Source organism: Ovis canadensis, chromosome 23 (genome assembly GCF_042477335.2).
Source record: "Ovis canadensis isolate MfBH-ARS-UI-01 breed Bighorn chromosome 23, ARS-UI_OviCan_v2, whole genome shotgun sequence".
NCBI classification, from domain to species: domain Eukaryota; kingdom Metazoa; phylum Chordata; class Mammalia; order Artiodactyla; family Bovidae; genus Ovis; species Ovis canadensis.
Window position 1 is genome coordinate 55,987,684 of NC_091267.1, and position 16,722 is coordinate 56,004,405.

A 16,722-nucleotide genomic window follows, 5' to 3' on the forward strand; every position below is an offset into this window, starting at 1 on the left:
AACTGTTTTGTAAATAGCAAGGTGCTACTCAAACATTCTCGAGTGTTCTATCAGACCCCATGACTCTTCTGTGTATCTCATCTAATCTCTTACTGGATCTGGGGAAACGTTGTGTTGTAGCTCTTTGTCTGTTTATTCAGGAAGTCTATTCAGAAACTGCAGTGTTGAGCTTCACCTCCCCCATATGTCCTCTTGAATGACAGCATTTCTTTTATTTTTTTTAATTAAAAAAAATTTTTTTGGCCACGCTGTGCAGCATGTGGGATCTTAATTCCCAGATCAGGAATCAAAACTCTGACCTGCCCCTGCAGGGGAAGTGTGCTGGACCGCCAACGAAGTCCTAAAGCATTTCATTTTTTGGTTTCTTAAAATTCTAAATGTATGGCCCAAGTTTTAAAACTAATTTAAGTGACATTTCTGCTTTGGGCATCTTAAATAATATTTTCCTTATTTGTTTGTCTTTAGAAATGATCATTGCTTTCATTCTTTTTTTTATTCTGACTTCTCATTTAAGGACATGGAAAAATCCAGTGATGTAAATTATACTAAGAGGTCTCACTTATGGGAAATTAGGAACACATATGACATATGGGTTCAAATTTGCTATTTCTCTAGAGCTGATTTAGATAGCTAGAAACAACAATAGCAGTAGCTATACCATACTGTACTTTCATTATATATATTTTATATAACTCATATCTTTGATTATGAAAATAACCACGCCATGGGGTAGTGTGATTCATACTGACAAATATATTTTGCACAGGGAAAGAAGCTGGGAGGTGAGGTCAGGATGGAATGAACTAGTCTTAGAAACACAGGGAACTTTCCTGGTGGGCTGACAGAGTCTCTCCATTTTCCTGGAGAAAGTGGCTAGGTTTTCAATTCTATGGCCATCAGCTCTTAAACCTGGCCCCAAACATGTGAGGCACTAGCCTTCCACAGAAGTTCCACTTACTGCTAGAGATTTCACTCCAAGAAAATAATTATTTTCAGTGGGCTAATTTAAAACAAAAAAGACTTCTCAAATCTACTGGGTGGAGTTAGTCCATTACTTGAGTTCTCCAGGATGGCATGGTGGGACAGGAGGCCGTGAGCCGGACATGGAAATGTGGGTCTATTTTTAGTGCCAGCTCCAGTTAGTGTGGGTTTTAAGTCATCTATGTGCGTCAGCAGCTTCTCCCCAGACTGGGCTATATAATCTCTAAAGATCCTTCTGAAGTAAGAACCCCATTTCATTCGCTTCACCCACAGACACGATGGACTTCTCTCCGAGTTAGAGTCACTGGGAACGACCCAGTCTCATTCACTAGCTTGTTTAATATTTACCAGGATCAGGCAGGACTGAGCCCTAATTTAAAACAGGAAACTAGAATTCAGAGAGTGCAGAAACATGCTGGGGGCTCTGGAAGAAGCATCTAAACTAGGACTGACACTGGTCTTGCCCATGGCAGCTCCTCCCCTTGCTCCCACTCCCCTGCATCCTCCTTCGGACAACGGAGCAAACACCTGGGCAGGTGTGAAGGTCACCACAAATGGCTTCCTCAGGGCTTGGGGCTCCCTGGGAGCCAGGAGCTGGTGGGACAGGATCAGGAGAACCCCAAATGAAAGGGAAGCATCCTTACTGCCTCTTTAGCTGGTCCATGGACTTTTTCTCCTCCTCGATTCTGGCCTTCACAGCCTTCACAATGGTGGCCTGGAAAAGCTCAGCCCCTCTAAAGGAAAGCCAGAAGCAGAATGAATGAGCATTTTTATCAGTACTGGTCACTTTCCCTGGCAATGGTTACTAAGGGAGAGAAAACATTTGCAGGGGGAGCGGGGCGCTGCTGCCTGGAGTCTCTGGGCTGGGGCTGGGGGCCCCAAGTCCCATCTAGAAGCCCCATCCCCATGGACAGACTCACACAGCCTCCAGCCTCCCCTGGGGAAAGGGGCTCCTCCAGCTACACTCTGGAAGGTAACAGATGAGTATGTTTTTCTCTATTTTCAGGAGTGTCTCCTTAAAGTGGAGGTGGCAGAGATTGGGGAAGATGCACTAGACTCTGGACCAACATGGTCTCTGCTTCTGTTCTGACTCAGGAGGTCCTAAGGAACTACTCCAGGACTGAGGTCTGGACTGAGGGACTCAATGTCCAGTCTGTCTTTGAACTTTGAGGGTATCCCAGTCCTGGTAAGGTGTAACTCCCTCCAGAGTCTTCCTCTTTGCTCTTCTGTTCTAGATCTTAAAGCCTTGGATCACTTCTCCTGGAAGGAACATGTCTTAATTTCTTGTGGGTTCTACAAGCAAGCTCAGACAGCTGGTCAGGTACAATGTCACTTCCTGGTAGGTTTCTTAGGAGAAATCCCTTGATTCCACGGCCTGACCCACCTGGATGCCAGGATCTGTGAGGCTTTTATATCTGCCACCACATGCAGGAAATAGTAACTCATGAACACTCTTCTCTGCAGCAGCAGGAAGGCAAAGCATATGCTGTCCCAAATGATTCCTGCCTCCCCACTGGGCAGTTTACAGGAGGAGTCATCATCAGCTGGGGGAGGGGAAAAGAAAAAGAAAAAAATTAAAATGAATACCCATTTTCATTGTTATTTTATAAGCTCCGTGATACGATCACACAGACATACGAGCAAACTTCCGAGGCACTGAGTCCCTGTGAGTGGATTTTTTCGCAGTCCAGTTCATAAGGCTGACCACAAGTGAGCTCTGGATACTCTAGGGCTCAGGAGGAAAAGTCAGGGAGAAATTGCATCTGTATGTCCCAATGCCAGAGGGAATCTTGGCACAAACAAGACATGTTCTGGGAATGGGCCCTTCCCAGGGAAGCTAGCAGAGCAGCCACAGTCTACTGGAAAGAGAGGTGCCAAGACCATGTCTGACCCCAAATCAGAACAAGCTCTAGCACCTTCTTCATCCTCCTACCAGAAGGCAGGGCGGGACAGGGTGAGGATGGGGAAGCGCCAGGTTCCAAGCGCCATGGAGAATAGAGGACAGTGGTGCTGTCCAGGGTTCTGACGCAAGAGGCACAGGGTGGGAATGGGAGTCCCACCTCCAGCAGGGAGGGAGTCTAACTGCAGACACCCTGTTACTCCTCCCAGCTCTCCACCCGGTGGGGTCTCTCTGAGCTTCACGGTGTGGGGTCTGCAGGTAGAGCTCCTCTGATGACCAAGATGCCCACTACAGCAGCCACAGATGTGCGTGGGCATCTGTGACCCTTCCTATCATAAATACAGGAAGTGCAGGGAGTTGCTAAAGACCTGCTTGGGGAGGAGGACGGGACATTTGTCGAAGATCAAAGATTATCTTGAGGGTGGGGTGTTCTGACCACAGATAGCCTGGCAGCATCAGCCCACAGCTCCTTGAAGACACTGAGTTGGATGTCCCTTCATCTTCCTTCAGGGGCTTTGGCCCAGATATTTAAATTAAAACTCTACCTCTGCCCTCCCTTCTGTGTCCCTCCGTTCCCAAATCTGCTTTTCATACTCACGCATTTTGTAGCCCTTGACTGTACAGGCCAGGCTGAATGCTTGGATCAACCAACAACTATTTTGAACCAATTTTTCAATATAGCCACACGCTCCTATCTGAAAAAACAAATGGGAAATGAGTATCCTGAGACTCTGTACCCAGAAAATAAGGTTGATGTCTTGCAATCCCAACATGTACAGGACTTCCCTGTGGCTCAGTGCTCTTATGGCTCCTAAAATCCAGTGCCACTCAATAAAGCACTTCATGCTTCACTTCTAGGAGTTAAACCTGAGCAGCAAGGTGGAGAAGCCTCAGCATTGTGCTCTCTGCACTGGGAAGTGCTTCTCTTTTCAAACAGGATACTTAGAGCATCATAGGAACAAGCCTGACTCTGTGATAGCCAATGGGTGAGCACAGGACTCAGATTTGGGCAGAGACAAACCTAGACAGCATATTAAAAAACAGAGACATCACTTTGCTGACAAAGGTCCATATAGTCAAAGTTATGATTTTTCCAGTAGTCATGTACGGATGTGAGAGCTGGACCATAAAGAAGGCTGAGTCCTGAAGTATTGATGCTTTTGAACTGTGGTGCTGAAGAAGACTCTTGAGAGTCTCTTGGACAATAAGGAGATCAAACCAGTCCATCCTGAAGGAAATCAACCCTGAATATTCATTGGAAGTACAGATGCTGAAGCTGAAGCTCCAATACTTTGACCACCTGATGTGAACAGCCGATTCATTGGAAAAGACCCTGCTGCTGGGAAAGACTGAAGGCGGGAGAAGAAGGGGACAGCAGATGATGAGATGGTTGGATGGCATCACTGACTTAGTGGACATGAGTTTGAGCAAACTCTGGGAGATGGTGAAGGACAGAGAAGCCTGATGTGCTGCTATCCACGGGGTCTCAAAGAGATGGACATGACTGGGCAACTAAACAGCAAAACAGCAAAGTGAAGACCAGGTCTGAAACCCGGGTTTGCAGAATAAATGAATGAACGAGTGGATTCCACAGTCACAACCCTCTCCAGGAACAGCTGTCGGGAGGGATCAGCTCCCAGGTGCCAGTCTCTGCCCATCAGACTGACTTCAGGAGAAAGAGTGACCTCCTGACCTGCCTCACCCCTGCCCGACAACTCTCAACACCACCCCACAGGCAAACACGCACTGCTGGAGTCCAACTGAGGAATAAAAATCACTTTTACTACCAATTAGAAACTTACCATTCTCATGGACTGGAGAAAAAATAAATTCTTCAAATACACACTCATGGTTACATAGACTTGGCTTCACCAGACCTCTAAACACAGCAATGCACATGCCTCCCCAGACCCAAAGTCAAATGCTTTCCAGTAGAATTGCCTGGCGAGTTCATCTTTAAGTGTTAGGAAGGGGAGAGGTAGGCAGCCATTCTGCCTACATCACTACTCTTTTATTTTTATTTTAATTAATTTTTAAATTGGAGGATAATTGCTTTACAATATCGTGTTGGTTTCTGTCGTATATCAACATGAATCAGCCATAGGTAAATGTATATACCCTCCTTCTAGAAACTACTTCTCGCCTCCCATCCCATTCCACCACTGTTCTTCTAACACTCTGTCAGTTACAGCCATGAGGGGCAGGCCCTGGGATTGAGTTTTAATCAGAGCTGGAGGTGGATTAACTCCTTCAGATCCTGAAAGGTCACTGTTTAATTTCTTGACACAATAAATAGCTTGAAAGGTATCTTTGTGGCCTAAAAGATTTCACATGACTCTGGGATGATGCATGGGCAGTTTATCTACCAGGGAAGAGCCACACCGTGGCCTGCAAGGTGGAAATTGAACAGAGAATCAGCCTCGTTCTATGGACAGGAGGTGTTGGTCTCAACCCTGAACTATCTTAGCTGTTTTTAAGTCAAGATACCAGTGCTTAGCACAGCCATGAAGCTCGTGTCCACCCGCGCATCAGGGCACCATAAAACACCTGCACCTTTGGGGGCCTGTCCCTCCCATCTGTACCCTACATGGTGTCAAGGAAAATCTTGACTATTCTATCAATATTTATACTTGCACAGAGTTTTCCCAGTAAGAGAGTCGGTTCCAGCCAACAGGATATAATTTGTGAAGACATCACATGACTGTTTCAACTCATAAAGGGCCACGTGTAGCCTGTCCTGGAGTGATATCCAATCATTCCTCAGAAGGGATCGATTTTAATTGAAAAAATACATTTTAGAGGTTTTTTTTTTCTACAAATACATATCCTCTTGTCCTTGAGAGGGTGGACGTGAGCAAAAAGGATTCTGCTTAAAACAGCAAAACAAAGAGTAATAAACAGTCACTCCAATTCTGAGTTTGCCAGCATCCTATTCGGGGCTTTTAAGAGAGCAGCACGAGGGGCTGAGGGCTTTCAGTAACCACTGAATGGGTTGTTTGCTCTGCGCTGGGACCGCAAATGTGTTACATGGCACGAACCACTTACCGACAGTATGTTTTTCATCGTGATCACGAAGACATTGTAAGCGATCAGCCAGTCCCAGTAGCGCAGGATGCTCTTGATGGGTTTCAGCAGCAAGTCGCCCCCGAAGAGCAGGAAGTAGAAGCAGGCCACCAGGTAGCCCATGCAAAAGATGCTGATGCGAGTCGTCCCGGTGATGAAGATGATAGTGAGCACGAACCAGAAGAGGTAGCTGAAGATGACCACCTTGGACATGTCCAGGTACGACCTGGACAGCAAAACCAAGAGACAACACAGACTGCAGCGCAGACCAAGTCGGGAGAGTCTAGTCGAGGAAGGGAACGTGTTCACACATCCTCCTCCTGACTTGGCCTGGAGGCACAGGCTAGACAGGGCACTCTGATCACCAGCTGGTCCATGTGCAATCCTCATCCAGTTAGTGATGGACAGAACAGTACTTTGTGAAAACGCCACGTGCACTTTTACTAACATCAGACTGGGGTCAAACTTCCCACAAGCAGCAATGTTCTCTGCCTAGTACCTGAAGAGTCAGACACGACTGAGTGACTACCACTTTCACTTTTTTACACATCGACATGGAGCTCACAGGCTCTGTCAGCATTCTCCCTGCACCTTCCTGGGCTGAGCCAAGGTCCCTTCTGTGGGACCACTCCTCACTCTGCAGACAGACAGATGCTCAGGCCCCATCATCCCCCAGCGGTGGAGCTCCGGGAGCTTCCCCAGCTGGGTATCGGCTGACAGACATCGTGCCTACGAGCCGTGACCCATCTGGATTCATTTGCTCAGAGTCTCTAGGCTATGGAGGCTTTGCTTGGTTGTTTTTCTTCCCAAGTTTGGGGAGAAGCACAGAAGCACCAATTGTACATCAGATACTTGATAACTGAGTTGTTATTCTGTGGGAGTTCTTAAGTCATCTCTGATAAAATACATGCAACATTGTTTTCAGTGTGGTTAGGGAGTAAGTGGTCCCCAGAAGAATGCAGGTGATGGACAGGGTGATGGAGTTGGTGATGCACAGGGAACCCTGGTGTGCTGCAGTCCACTAGGGCTTCAAAGAGTCGAACGTGACTGAGCAACTGAACTGATCTGAGAAGAACACTGTCACAGATGTGGACTTTTGGGCTATACTCTTCTTAGACTAAAATACTCAACACTTCTGAAGAGTTCCATGATTTTTCTCTAAACTATGTTTCACTCATCCTTGATGTCACACACACTGGAGAGTGCATAAGATGTGGGTGTTTCTCAGCATTCCACGGTCACACAGGTAGCGTCAGTGATTCAGTCCTGCTGTGGGATCTGAACGCCCACAGTCCTCCCAATGTGTGTGACTTGAAGTTGGCGGAACTAGGTTGCTGGCATGTTTGAGTGTGAGTGTGTGTGTGCTCGTGCACACGTGTTTGTGCATCATGTGCCTTCCATCCATTTCCCTTCCCTGCCTGCAGCTGTGAATCCTCCTGAGGGAGCCCCGGCCTTCACTCTTCAGCCTGACCTGCTTTGGGTTCAGAAATCATAAAACCAAGCCTGTGGGAACAACATGGAAACACCGGGAGGACATCCAGGGCTCCTGGGAGCTCTTGAGGCCCTGGCTGTCCTGGGGTTCAGGGGCATCTGTTCCCCCGAACTGCCCTGAGCATGACCATGGAGGACGGAGGATAACAAGGAGGTTTGGCCTCCAGCCGTCTGGCCCCGGGATTCTTGGCTTCATGGTGTAATCAGCAGGTCAGCGCCCAGGAAAGGTAGGGGAGCTGGAGGCATGGGCTTGGGGGTCGCACCTTCCCAGGGGCTGCCCGTGGGCAGCCACGTTACCTGCAGTGGATGAAGTCGGGCACGGGATTGTGCTGGCTGAATGAGGCCGCATCCAGGTTCATGCAGATCTCCACGTTGTCGCCCGCCACGATCCGTACAGCAGCCTTATTCTCATCCTCAAAGATCTGCCGTTGCAGCGAGGCACACAGGAGTAGCATGAAATCATCTGGCGGAACAGAAGCATCTGTGGTCTGGCCTCGTCCTTCCAGCTACCCTTTCCAGTTTGTAGGTCTATGTCTGAGGTGGCAGCAAGAAGCAACCGCTTTCCCTAGGACCAGGCCCGCCCCCCGCAGCCTCTCTCCTAGAAGGTAGGTGCATACAGGTGTGTGTGGCTGGATAGTGGGGGTGTGTGGCAGAAGATAAAATTACTAAAGTGAAAAAAGTGTTTGGAATGCTAACATGGTATTAACTCTGTAGACAAAACAGAGCCGGCAGGAGCCGCTAGTGGCTGGTGATGGTGATGTGTGGAAGCCAGCCTGTCTGGACTGTATGTGCAGGGGTGTGTTGGGGGGGTTGCAGGAGTGCACCACCATGGGAAAGATGAGCAGGCGGGACCCCAGGTCCCCACTTACACACGAGGAACACAGGGTTGGGTCGAACGATGAAGTCAGGGAAGTACAGCCACTTGACGATGTTGTCATTGAAGCTGGCGCCCTTGAACCTCCAAGGGTAGTCTGCGGGGTGTGAGGTGGGAGGAGCCGGTCAGGGAGTCCCTCATGCTGTTGAGCTCCTGCCTCCCGGTGCCAGTGGTTGGGGGGACTCACCTCGACAGGGGGCAGGGGGGATGCCGATGCAGATGAAATACTGGAAGGTGATGATGCAAGCCAGGAAGCAGCAGTACTTGGGCCAGATCTCGGCGATGGCCTTCCTCCTGCGCCGGTACAGGACGGCAATCAGCCAGCAGGCGTGAATCATGGCGTAGAAGTCCATGCGCTGGCCAATCACATTAACTGACATGAGGAAACAGGTCTGCGTGAGGATGAAAGAGGCAGAAAGTTGGCTTTACAGGGAAGGCGAGTGGCATTGGCGGGCAGCCCCCAGGGGCGGTGGAGACCCGAGTTCCTGGGCCCAGACCCTGGATGAGTTCTTCACCTGCTCTGCCTCTGCAGTGTGTTTTCATCATGAAGAGAGAAGGCTGACCAGGTGGCCATCAATAAGAATCACTCTTCCAAGTACTGAAGGCAGGCCTCCCACACTATTCAGGTCAAAACAGTGTGCTCTGGCTGAGGTCATACATTCAGAAGGCACTAAACAGACACCCAGGCATCTGTAAGACTGGGCGTTCTGAGAAGCCATGTCCACGGCTGCAGAGCAGGGGACAGGCACCGAGTCCTGGAAACTCTCCACCAGGCCAGGGAACCCTGCCATGGAAGCTTGCCCCACCCCCTCGGATCCCAAGGAGATGGAAATCAGGGCATGAGATGTGCCACAGAGCCCTAGTGGCCACCTGGCTGAAAGCAGCTGCTGGAATTTTCAGAGAAAAGAGAATAGGTCAGCAAGGAAACTCACCTCCAGACCAAACTTGTAGAAGAAGTAATTGATGAAATACTTGGCACAGTTAACAAGTCCATCATCCAGCTGGAGTCTTGTGATGTTGTGGAAGATGGTTTTAGACACGGGGGTTGAGAGGTTGTTCCGACCACGGTAGTACTCCTGATGGCGGTAGATGGTGACCTCGAAGGCCAGGATGGCCAGCATCAGCAGGTTGTTCTAGAAAACAAGGAAAATACACATGATGCCACCTGGTCATTTACAGTCTCCTCAAAAAGCCATCTCATTTCACCATGGGTGTCTAAAGGGACAGTGTGTGATCAGATCCCACATCCATGAAACAGTCTTGTCTTTAATGCTCATTTTCCCTGTTTTGTGGTAACAAGGGTGGAGTCATCTCCAGTTTGCAAATCAGGTTAATTTTCATGATAACAGGATTTAGAACATCTACACCAATGACTGGCGATGGTTATGCCAGATCCAGAAAAAGTACCACCGAACCAGACAGCTGGGTCCACTCAGAAGGGTCGTCCAGCCTTCTTTGCAACTAAATGTGAGAAACCCTTATACAGCATCCTGCAGGGACCCCAGGAAACAGAGTGAGCTGCAGACTGGGGCTCAACTTAGCAAGTTTTTGAACACAATATCTCTGAAAGCTGGCTAGAGAGAGCAGTAGAGTAAAAAATATGCTAATCATACTACAAAATAATAATATAAAATAGGTAACATTTATGTGCCAGCCACTATTCTAATCACCCCTTTCAAATATGAGTTGGTTTTATCCTTGTAACAGCTCTTAATGGTAGACATCATTTGTATGTTACAAACAATATTGTTCACATGAGAAAATACCAGGAAGCTACACCAAGAAAAAGGAGATGCTTAGTACACTTTCAGATTCCAGGAGTTGAGTACAAAGGCTTTAATTACATCATCAGCATAATCCATCAAAATAAAATGTTCAAACTATCCATCACAGTAACGTGTGAATAACCTGAACTATATTGCTTTCCTTATGTTTGTTACAACTATTTGCAATCAGAATTCATTTTTCAAAGACACACTCTTTATATGTGGCTACTTCTAAGCATAATAGATGCCATTGATTAAAATCTGTAGAATTTGGACAGCAAACATTTCTTGTCATGCTACACTTCTCAGAAATAATTACCACCATTTGTTGTAATTTACTCAATATTTTTTCTTTGTGCCTACAAGACATCATTCTATGTATCCTGTTTTGAAGTTTGCTTTTTTTTTTTCAACATTACAATGTATTTTGGATATCTTTCAGTGTCTGATAATATTATCAATCTGCCTTTGAGTGGTTTTGTAACATTCAATACTCAGTCGTATGTTTTGGAGGTGACTGCAAACCCCACGTAAGAGGATGAGGCTGTTCTCAAAGGTGAGGTGAGTGGTCTCCAGGGAAGGGGCTGCAGACGTGAACTTGGCAGAGGCAGCGCTAAGGATGAGGAAGCCTTACCCTTAGGTAGACAAGTAGAGGAGACGACTTCCTGAGGCCCACCCATTCTGTGGGGTCAATGGGTGCGCTGTAGAGCAGAGACTTGTTCAGCTGGTGCAGGGGGATGTTCGTCTGGTTTTCATTTGGCTGAAAAGAAAAGAGAAAGGACTAACAGATGGCCCCGCAGTCAGGAGAGTTCAGACTAGTCTCCCTCGAGTTTGAGCAAAGGGACATAGGGATGGGGAGGGAGGACCCACTTCAGGGGGAATCAGCATCAGGAGAGATGGGGCAAGGACACCTCCGACTCACTGAGCCAATGAAGGCCTGACGGCGAGGGCTGGGGGACTTGGGTCCCCCAAGGTGTGCCTCCCTTCCCCGAAGGCCAGGCAAGGAGACCCTCAGTCTCCAAGGCTCACCAACGAACAGTTCACAGAGAAGTTCTCAGGCTTGATGGTCTGCAGCTGGTACAGCATCTTACAGACAATGATCACACATGTCCAGACGGTGCAGACACTGGAGGCCAGACGGCGGAGCTTAGCATACGGCAGAGCAAAAGCCCAGGAAATCAGAAACACGTAGTTGAACAGAGACACCTGAGAACACAAAATTGGAAATGGGGACAAAAATATATCACATGGCACAATATCTAAAAACCTAGATGTTTTTAGGCAACTTGACTGATTCAGTTCCTCTGAGCTGAGCAAAGGCTGGCTGGGCTCCTCATATGTACAAGAAATGGTTGTGGGTGTTCAGATATACAGCTAGTAAGCAGACAGGTGTACAACCAGGTGATGTTAAGTAATGTTGCAGTTGAAACTACAGAGGTGAACAGGCTTCTGGGAGAACACCCAGGGGGTCCTCGGCCCAACCTGGAGCTTCAGGAACCTCTCCTGGGAGAGAACACGCCTGAGCGGTGCCCTCAAGCTGTGCGGAATTCAGACATATCCATACTGGGTGGGCACATGGCGCACAGCCACACCCGTGAGTCAGTGTCCATCTCTGACCCACCCGCGCTCAGCGTGCGGACCTTAAGTCTAAGTGGCCCGAGGCTCCAGCTGGAGCAGACGCCTGGCTGGGTCTGGCCTAAAGACGGAACGGCATCACTTGCCTCCTTCACGGACACCCAGATGATGTAGGAGGACACAATCTTGACGATGTGCAGCTCCAGGATCCACCACAGGAATGTCTGCAGCTGGTGGAAGCCCTCCAGGAATCGCAGCAGCAGCACTGTGAGGCGGTCGATCACCAGGTGCCACTTGTTCCTCAGATCTGCAAGGCAGGGCGTGCGACTGTGAGTGGAGGCCTGGCCTGTACTGATGGGTCCCTTGTCCCTCTGATCTGCAAGGCAGGGCGTGCGACTGTGAGTGGAGGCCTGGCCTGTACTGATGGGTCCCTTGTCCCTCTGATCTGCAAGGCAGGGCGTGCGACTGTGAGTGGAGGCCTGGCCTGTACTGATGGGTCCCTTGTCCCTCTGATCTGCAAGGCAGGGCATGTGTGCAGCTATGAGTGGAGGCCTGGTGTGTACGGCTTGTTCCCCCAGTTTCTAGCTCACTGCCAGGGTCAAGTATATACTTGAGCATATATTGAGTACATATCTTATTATATACTTATATAATGAGTATATGTTTGATTCACTTGGAGCAAGTCAGCGGTTGGTTTCCTCCACCTGTGAGCCAGCATCCGAGCGGCTCCTGGGCGGGCGGCTTACCTGACGTCTCCTCCTCCTCTTCATCCTCCTCGTCCTCATCCTCATCCTCGTCCTCGCTGTCCCTGCCAGGCTCGCCCTTCTTGGCTTTTGCAGGGCATCCCCCTGGCATCTCCTCCCCAGGCCCAGCTAGCTGCTTGACCTCTGCCACCTCCAGGCTGGCAGTCAGCTTCATCATGGCAAGGTCTGGAAGGCTTCCCTCGGGGTGGGCCAGCCTGTCAGCAGAGAGCAGACAAGTCAGGGAGGGAAGGGCATTGGGAGCTGAGAGTGAGGGGCATGTGGAGGAAGATGAACAAAATGGAAGTCACTACACAGCTTGGCATGTGGGCTTGTTAGCATCCGGTTGCTTTTTATTTTTTAAAGCTCTTTCTAAAAAATGAACTGTAAACTCAGGTTTGGTGAGCTCTTCCAATTCAGGTTCTAGTGATGAGTCAGTCATGAGAACTATCAACACCTAAACTTGACATTTTTTCCCGCAGGAGAAAATGGTCAGAGTTTAGGATGGAGAAGCATGAAATGGCATCGTGTAGAGCAAGCATTTCATGGCTTCACAGGGGGACTTACTCATTGTGGTGGATTGGTAATTTTTTCTTGATGCTGCTCAAAGTAATGGAAATAGAAAGGGAAAAAAAAGGAGATGAGAACAGAAGAGTTATAAGGAGAGTCAGAGATCACACATCATGCTATAGTCATCTACTATCGCATTCCTGTATGCCGGGTGCAGAGGCCCTAACGCCATGTGCATTCCAGGATGGCGGCCACAGCGTGCTTTGACTGGGAGCCCTGAGCTGGGCAGCTGATCTGAGAATGGACGGTGCTGCAGTGGTGAAGGGCAGGACGCAGAGACTGCTGAGGCAAGTCAGGTCATGCTTTCTTAGAAACACAGCAAACCATCCCCTAGGAATCAAGTCATTCACAGTTTAAGGAGGGATTTTTTTTTTTTAATTCTTAAATAATGTGTAATGTCAGTCAACTTTTGCATGGACCAATCTCATCCTGTGGCCATTTGAAGCGTATGCAGTGGATGCAAATGCTTCCGGGGGTAAGAAGCCTGTATCACACCCCATCCTCGGGCACCAGGTGAGCTGCGGGACCAGATCTCCTGAGAAGAGTGCGGGAGCCTGGCTGAGGGGGCTGCAGCCTTAGGGAGCTCAGCAGCTCTTGAGGGTCCAGCTTAGTCCACAGCGAATAGTAATGAGTATGATCTTGCTCCTCAGTTTTTAAAGAGTATATCTTTTTATTCATATTCAAATGAATGTTTGAAGGAATGTTTGTGGGCAATAAAGTAGACATTAGGTAATCCTTCTCATTTGCAATAATTTATTCATTTCAGCCTGTCACAAGACAGATACTTAATAATGTTATCATATCTGTAATACTCTGAGTTTTATCTGTAATATTATATCTGTGATATCTGTAATTGACTCTGAGACAATTTCATGTCTCTGGAATTTTACTTTTCTTTTTTTAACAAAATGAAGAAGTTCGGCTAGATAAAAATCTAAGCTTATATGCAACTTGTTGGTTTTGCATTTAAAACACCTGTGATATTGGAGAACTGTGGTCAAGATTATGCATTGCCCTTGGACTTTCAGAGAGGTCCTCCTTCAAAAACAATTCCTTTTAGCGATGTCAAGCAGGTAGATCACAGAATGTCAGAAACGAATTGCTAATTTAGTGAGCAAAGAATGTTCTGAGAAAGTGTGCTGACATGTACTTGCTTATTTTTTTCTTCTCTTTTGGATATATGCGTACATATAGCTGACTCACGTTGCTGCACAGCAGAAAGTAACACAACACTGTAACACAACTATACTTCAAAATATAAATTAATTAATTAAATCGTATGATCGAAAAAAAATTCACCTTTCAGTTTGGCTTTGATAATCCACATTATAGCCAGATTTCCACAACATTATTTTCTACTTGTATGTACTTGCTCATTTTCTTAAGCTAGATAATTCATCTGAGAAAATCTGTGTACGTAAAATGCCTCTGGATGAAAGTATTTTCAATGCATGGTTGGAGTTTCTACTTTAAAAGAAACTATATGAATCCTTTCATCGTGCTTTCGTTTTTCTCATAGCATTTTTCTGGGACAATCCAGAACAATGTTAAAAGCATGCTCTTTGGAATCAAAAAGATTTAGATTCAAGCCTAAACTAGACATCTTACTAACAAGGGGAAGTGGCAAAGCTCCTTACTCTTTTATTTTTTAAAAATTTTATTGAAATATAGTTGATCTACTATGTGTTAATTATAACAATGGGATTCAGTTACACATGTACACAGGATCAGGTGTAATGGCCCTGGTTTGTGTATATGTAGGAGAACTAACTATTGCTCCTGTTAAAATATTCCAAATCAGTCTGTTTACAAATTCAGTTGGAACTTCCTGCAAGTTTTCACACCATCAGAATTTTACCAGTCAGCCACTGTCCTTAACACAGCCCTACCTCACATCTTATAAGGTCAAGCCTAAATTGTGATTGACCCAGAAGTTGGTTATAGGTATGTCCCCTCTTTCATTGGAACTCCCATTTACAAACACAGTATTCTCCTTATTAAACAGCACTGAGCATACAAAAATAAATTTGGGGAGAAAGAAAGCTTATTTACTCAAGAAAAGGTTCACCGTATCATTCTAATCAAGAGAAGTCCCTTCAAAACTGGACACACTTCACATGCAGCCTTTCTGAAGCACACACTGTGCAGGGAGAGAGGGTTTGTTAGGGCAAGTGCTCCCTGGAGCACAGCTCTGACTTTTCTTAAAATGTGGGCATTCAGACAAAAATGAAAGTTCACTGGAAAGAAGACTGAGCTAATGGTGGAATGCTTCAAGTTTTTAATTATTTTAGATGACTGCATCTAGGTCTGAGAACTCCTGAGTCAGTTCAGGGTTGATGGGCATGTTTTTCCTCAAGAGGAATGCAGGGAGCCAACTCTACCATCAGCATCCTTGGCACATTGGTTCTAGGACCCCTATGGACACCAATACCTACGGATGCTCAAGTCCCTTGTATAAGATGCTATAGTATTTGCTTGTAACCTATGCACATCTTCCTGTATATTTTAAATGATCTCTAGATGGCTTGTAATACCTAATACTATTTGAATGCCATGGAAATAGAAACTCGCACACAGCAAATTCAAGTTTGCTTTGGGGAGCTTTCTGGATTTTTATAAAAAAATGTTTTTGGTTGAATCCATGGACGCAGAAACCACGGATATGGAGGGCTGAGTGTATCAGTTGCCACAGCCCAACAAACCACTTCTGCCCCTTGGGCAACCCAGGCACCTCCTCTTAAAGCACATGGTCAAGACTTTATCAGAAACACAGAGGGAGAGAGAGACAGATATAGTGTGGTTCTTTATGTTAGGAGGGATAAGACTGATATGGCTGCTCAAGATTTATGCTTCAAGTCTGGAGCTTACTTCTCTAGCTGGCAGCTAAAAACTTGAGGTTGACATTTCTCTCTCAGGTTGCCCCCAAAACCGGCCCCAAAGGGGGCCCACCCGACCTCGTTCCTCTTCCATAGAGATCTCCACAGAGATGCACTAAGTTTTTACACCTCTTTCTAGATGTTCTGCCTCCTCGGGTCTGCTACTTGGTTATCAGCCTCAGCATTCCTCTTAAGAGGAAAGACAGTGGAGTAGAAAACCTAAAAATCTTTCCAAGAGTTATTTTGTTAAGTGGATTTATTGCAAAATACATGCTTCTACTACCTAAATTACTGACTTGATTACTTAAGATGTGAAGTTATGGGAGTGGATATTTTAATTCTCTCAATAGAGTAAGAAGAGCTTTGGTGAATTAGACCTGAAGACTCTTCTCTTTTGGGCACTTGAGGATAACTCCACACACAGCAGGTGTCAGAGCTCACCCTTTGTTACCTGTGGTTATGAGCATGTGTTATAAGGCACGCTGCCCAACTTGGCTTTTTTTTTTTTTTTTTTTTGCAGAAGGCAAACATATTGTGAAATCTGTCATGTAAAATACCATCCTTCTATATGATGCTCTTTTAAGTAGATATATACTTGAAGAAATTGGTGTTTTAATTTTCTCTTAACCATAGATTGTTGTTGATATTCATTCAGGAATACCCACTAGTGGTTAAACCCCCACAGTAGGTGAGATATTTGCCCTGCGGTGGATTGTACAAGGGACCCAGGGCCTGAGGGGCAGAGGTGGTGGGCAGGGGAGATAAGACAGGCAGGCAGATGGGGCTGAAGGCCAGTGTCAGGAGGCGGCAGCAAAGAGAAAGTGCTCCAGGAACTCAGAGGAAGGGCCGGTACGCTCAGCAGGGACTCGGCAGAGATGGGTGGTTT

At 46.9% G+C, this 16,722-nt stretch overlaps 1 protein-coding gene across 4 annotated transcripts in view; it reads right to left on the minus strand.

Annotated features, from left to right (window-relative positions):
• The window catches only part of PIEZO2 (piezo type mechanosensitive ion channel component 2), a 256,765-nt gene that overhangs the window by 45,056 nt on the left and 194,987 nt on the right, over nucleotides 1-16,722 (minus strand). For all 4 annotated transcript variants that reach the window (XR_011252350.1, XM_069568658.1, XM_069568659.1 and 1 more), the window contains exons 18-29: nucleotides 12,397-12,608; nucleotides 11,797-11,957; nucleotides 11,105-11,281; nucleotides 10,710-10,835; nucleotides 9,242-9,442; nucleotides 8,497-8,701; nucleotides 8,305-8,406; nucleotides 7,733-7,898; nucleotides 5,927-6,170; nucleotides 3,480-3,576; nucleotides 2,366-2,525; nucleotides 1,626-1,715 (exon numbers count right to left, since the gene is read on the minus strand). Coding sequence is in view for 3 of the 4 variants with exons in the window: in XM_069568658.1 (XP_069424759.1) it covers nucleotides 1,626-1,715; nucleotides 2,366-2,525; nucleotides 3,480-3,576; nucleotides 5,927-6,170; nucleotides 7,733-7,898; nucleotides 8,305-8,406; nucleotides 8,497-8,701; nucleotides 9,242-9,442; nucleotides 10,710-10,835; nucleotides 11,105-11,281; nucleotides 11,797-11,957; nucleotides 12,397-12,608 (1,941 nt within the window). In the remaining variant the exon portion in view is untranslated. The remainder of the gene's footprint in view (nucleotides 1-1,625; nucleotides 1,716-2,365; nucleotides 2,526-3,479; nucleotides 3,577-5,926; nucleotides 6,171-7,732; nucleotides 7,899-8,304; nucleotides 8,407-8,496; nucleotides 8,702-9,241; nucleotides 9,443-10,709; nucleotides 10,836-11,104; nucleotides 11,282-11,796; nucleotides 11,958-12,396; nucleotides 12,609-16,722) is intronic.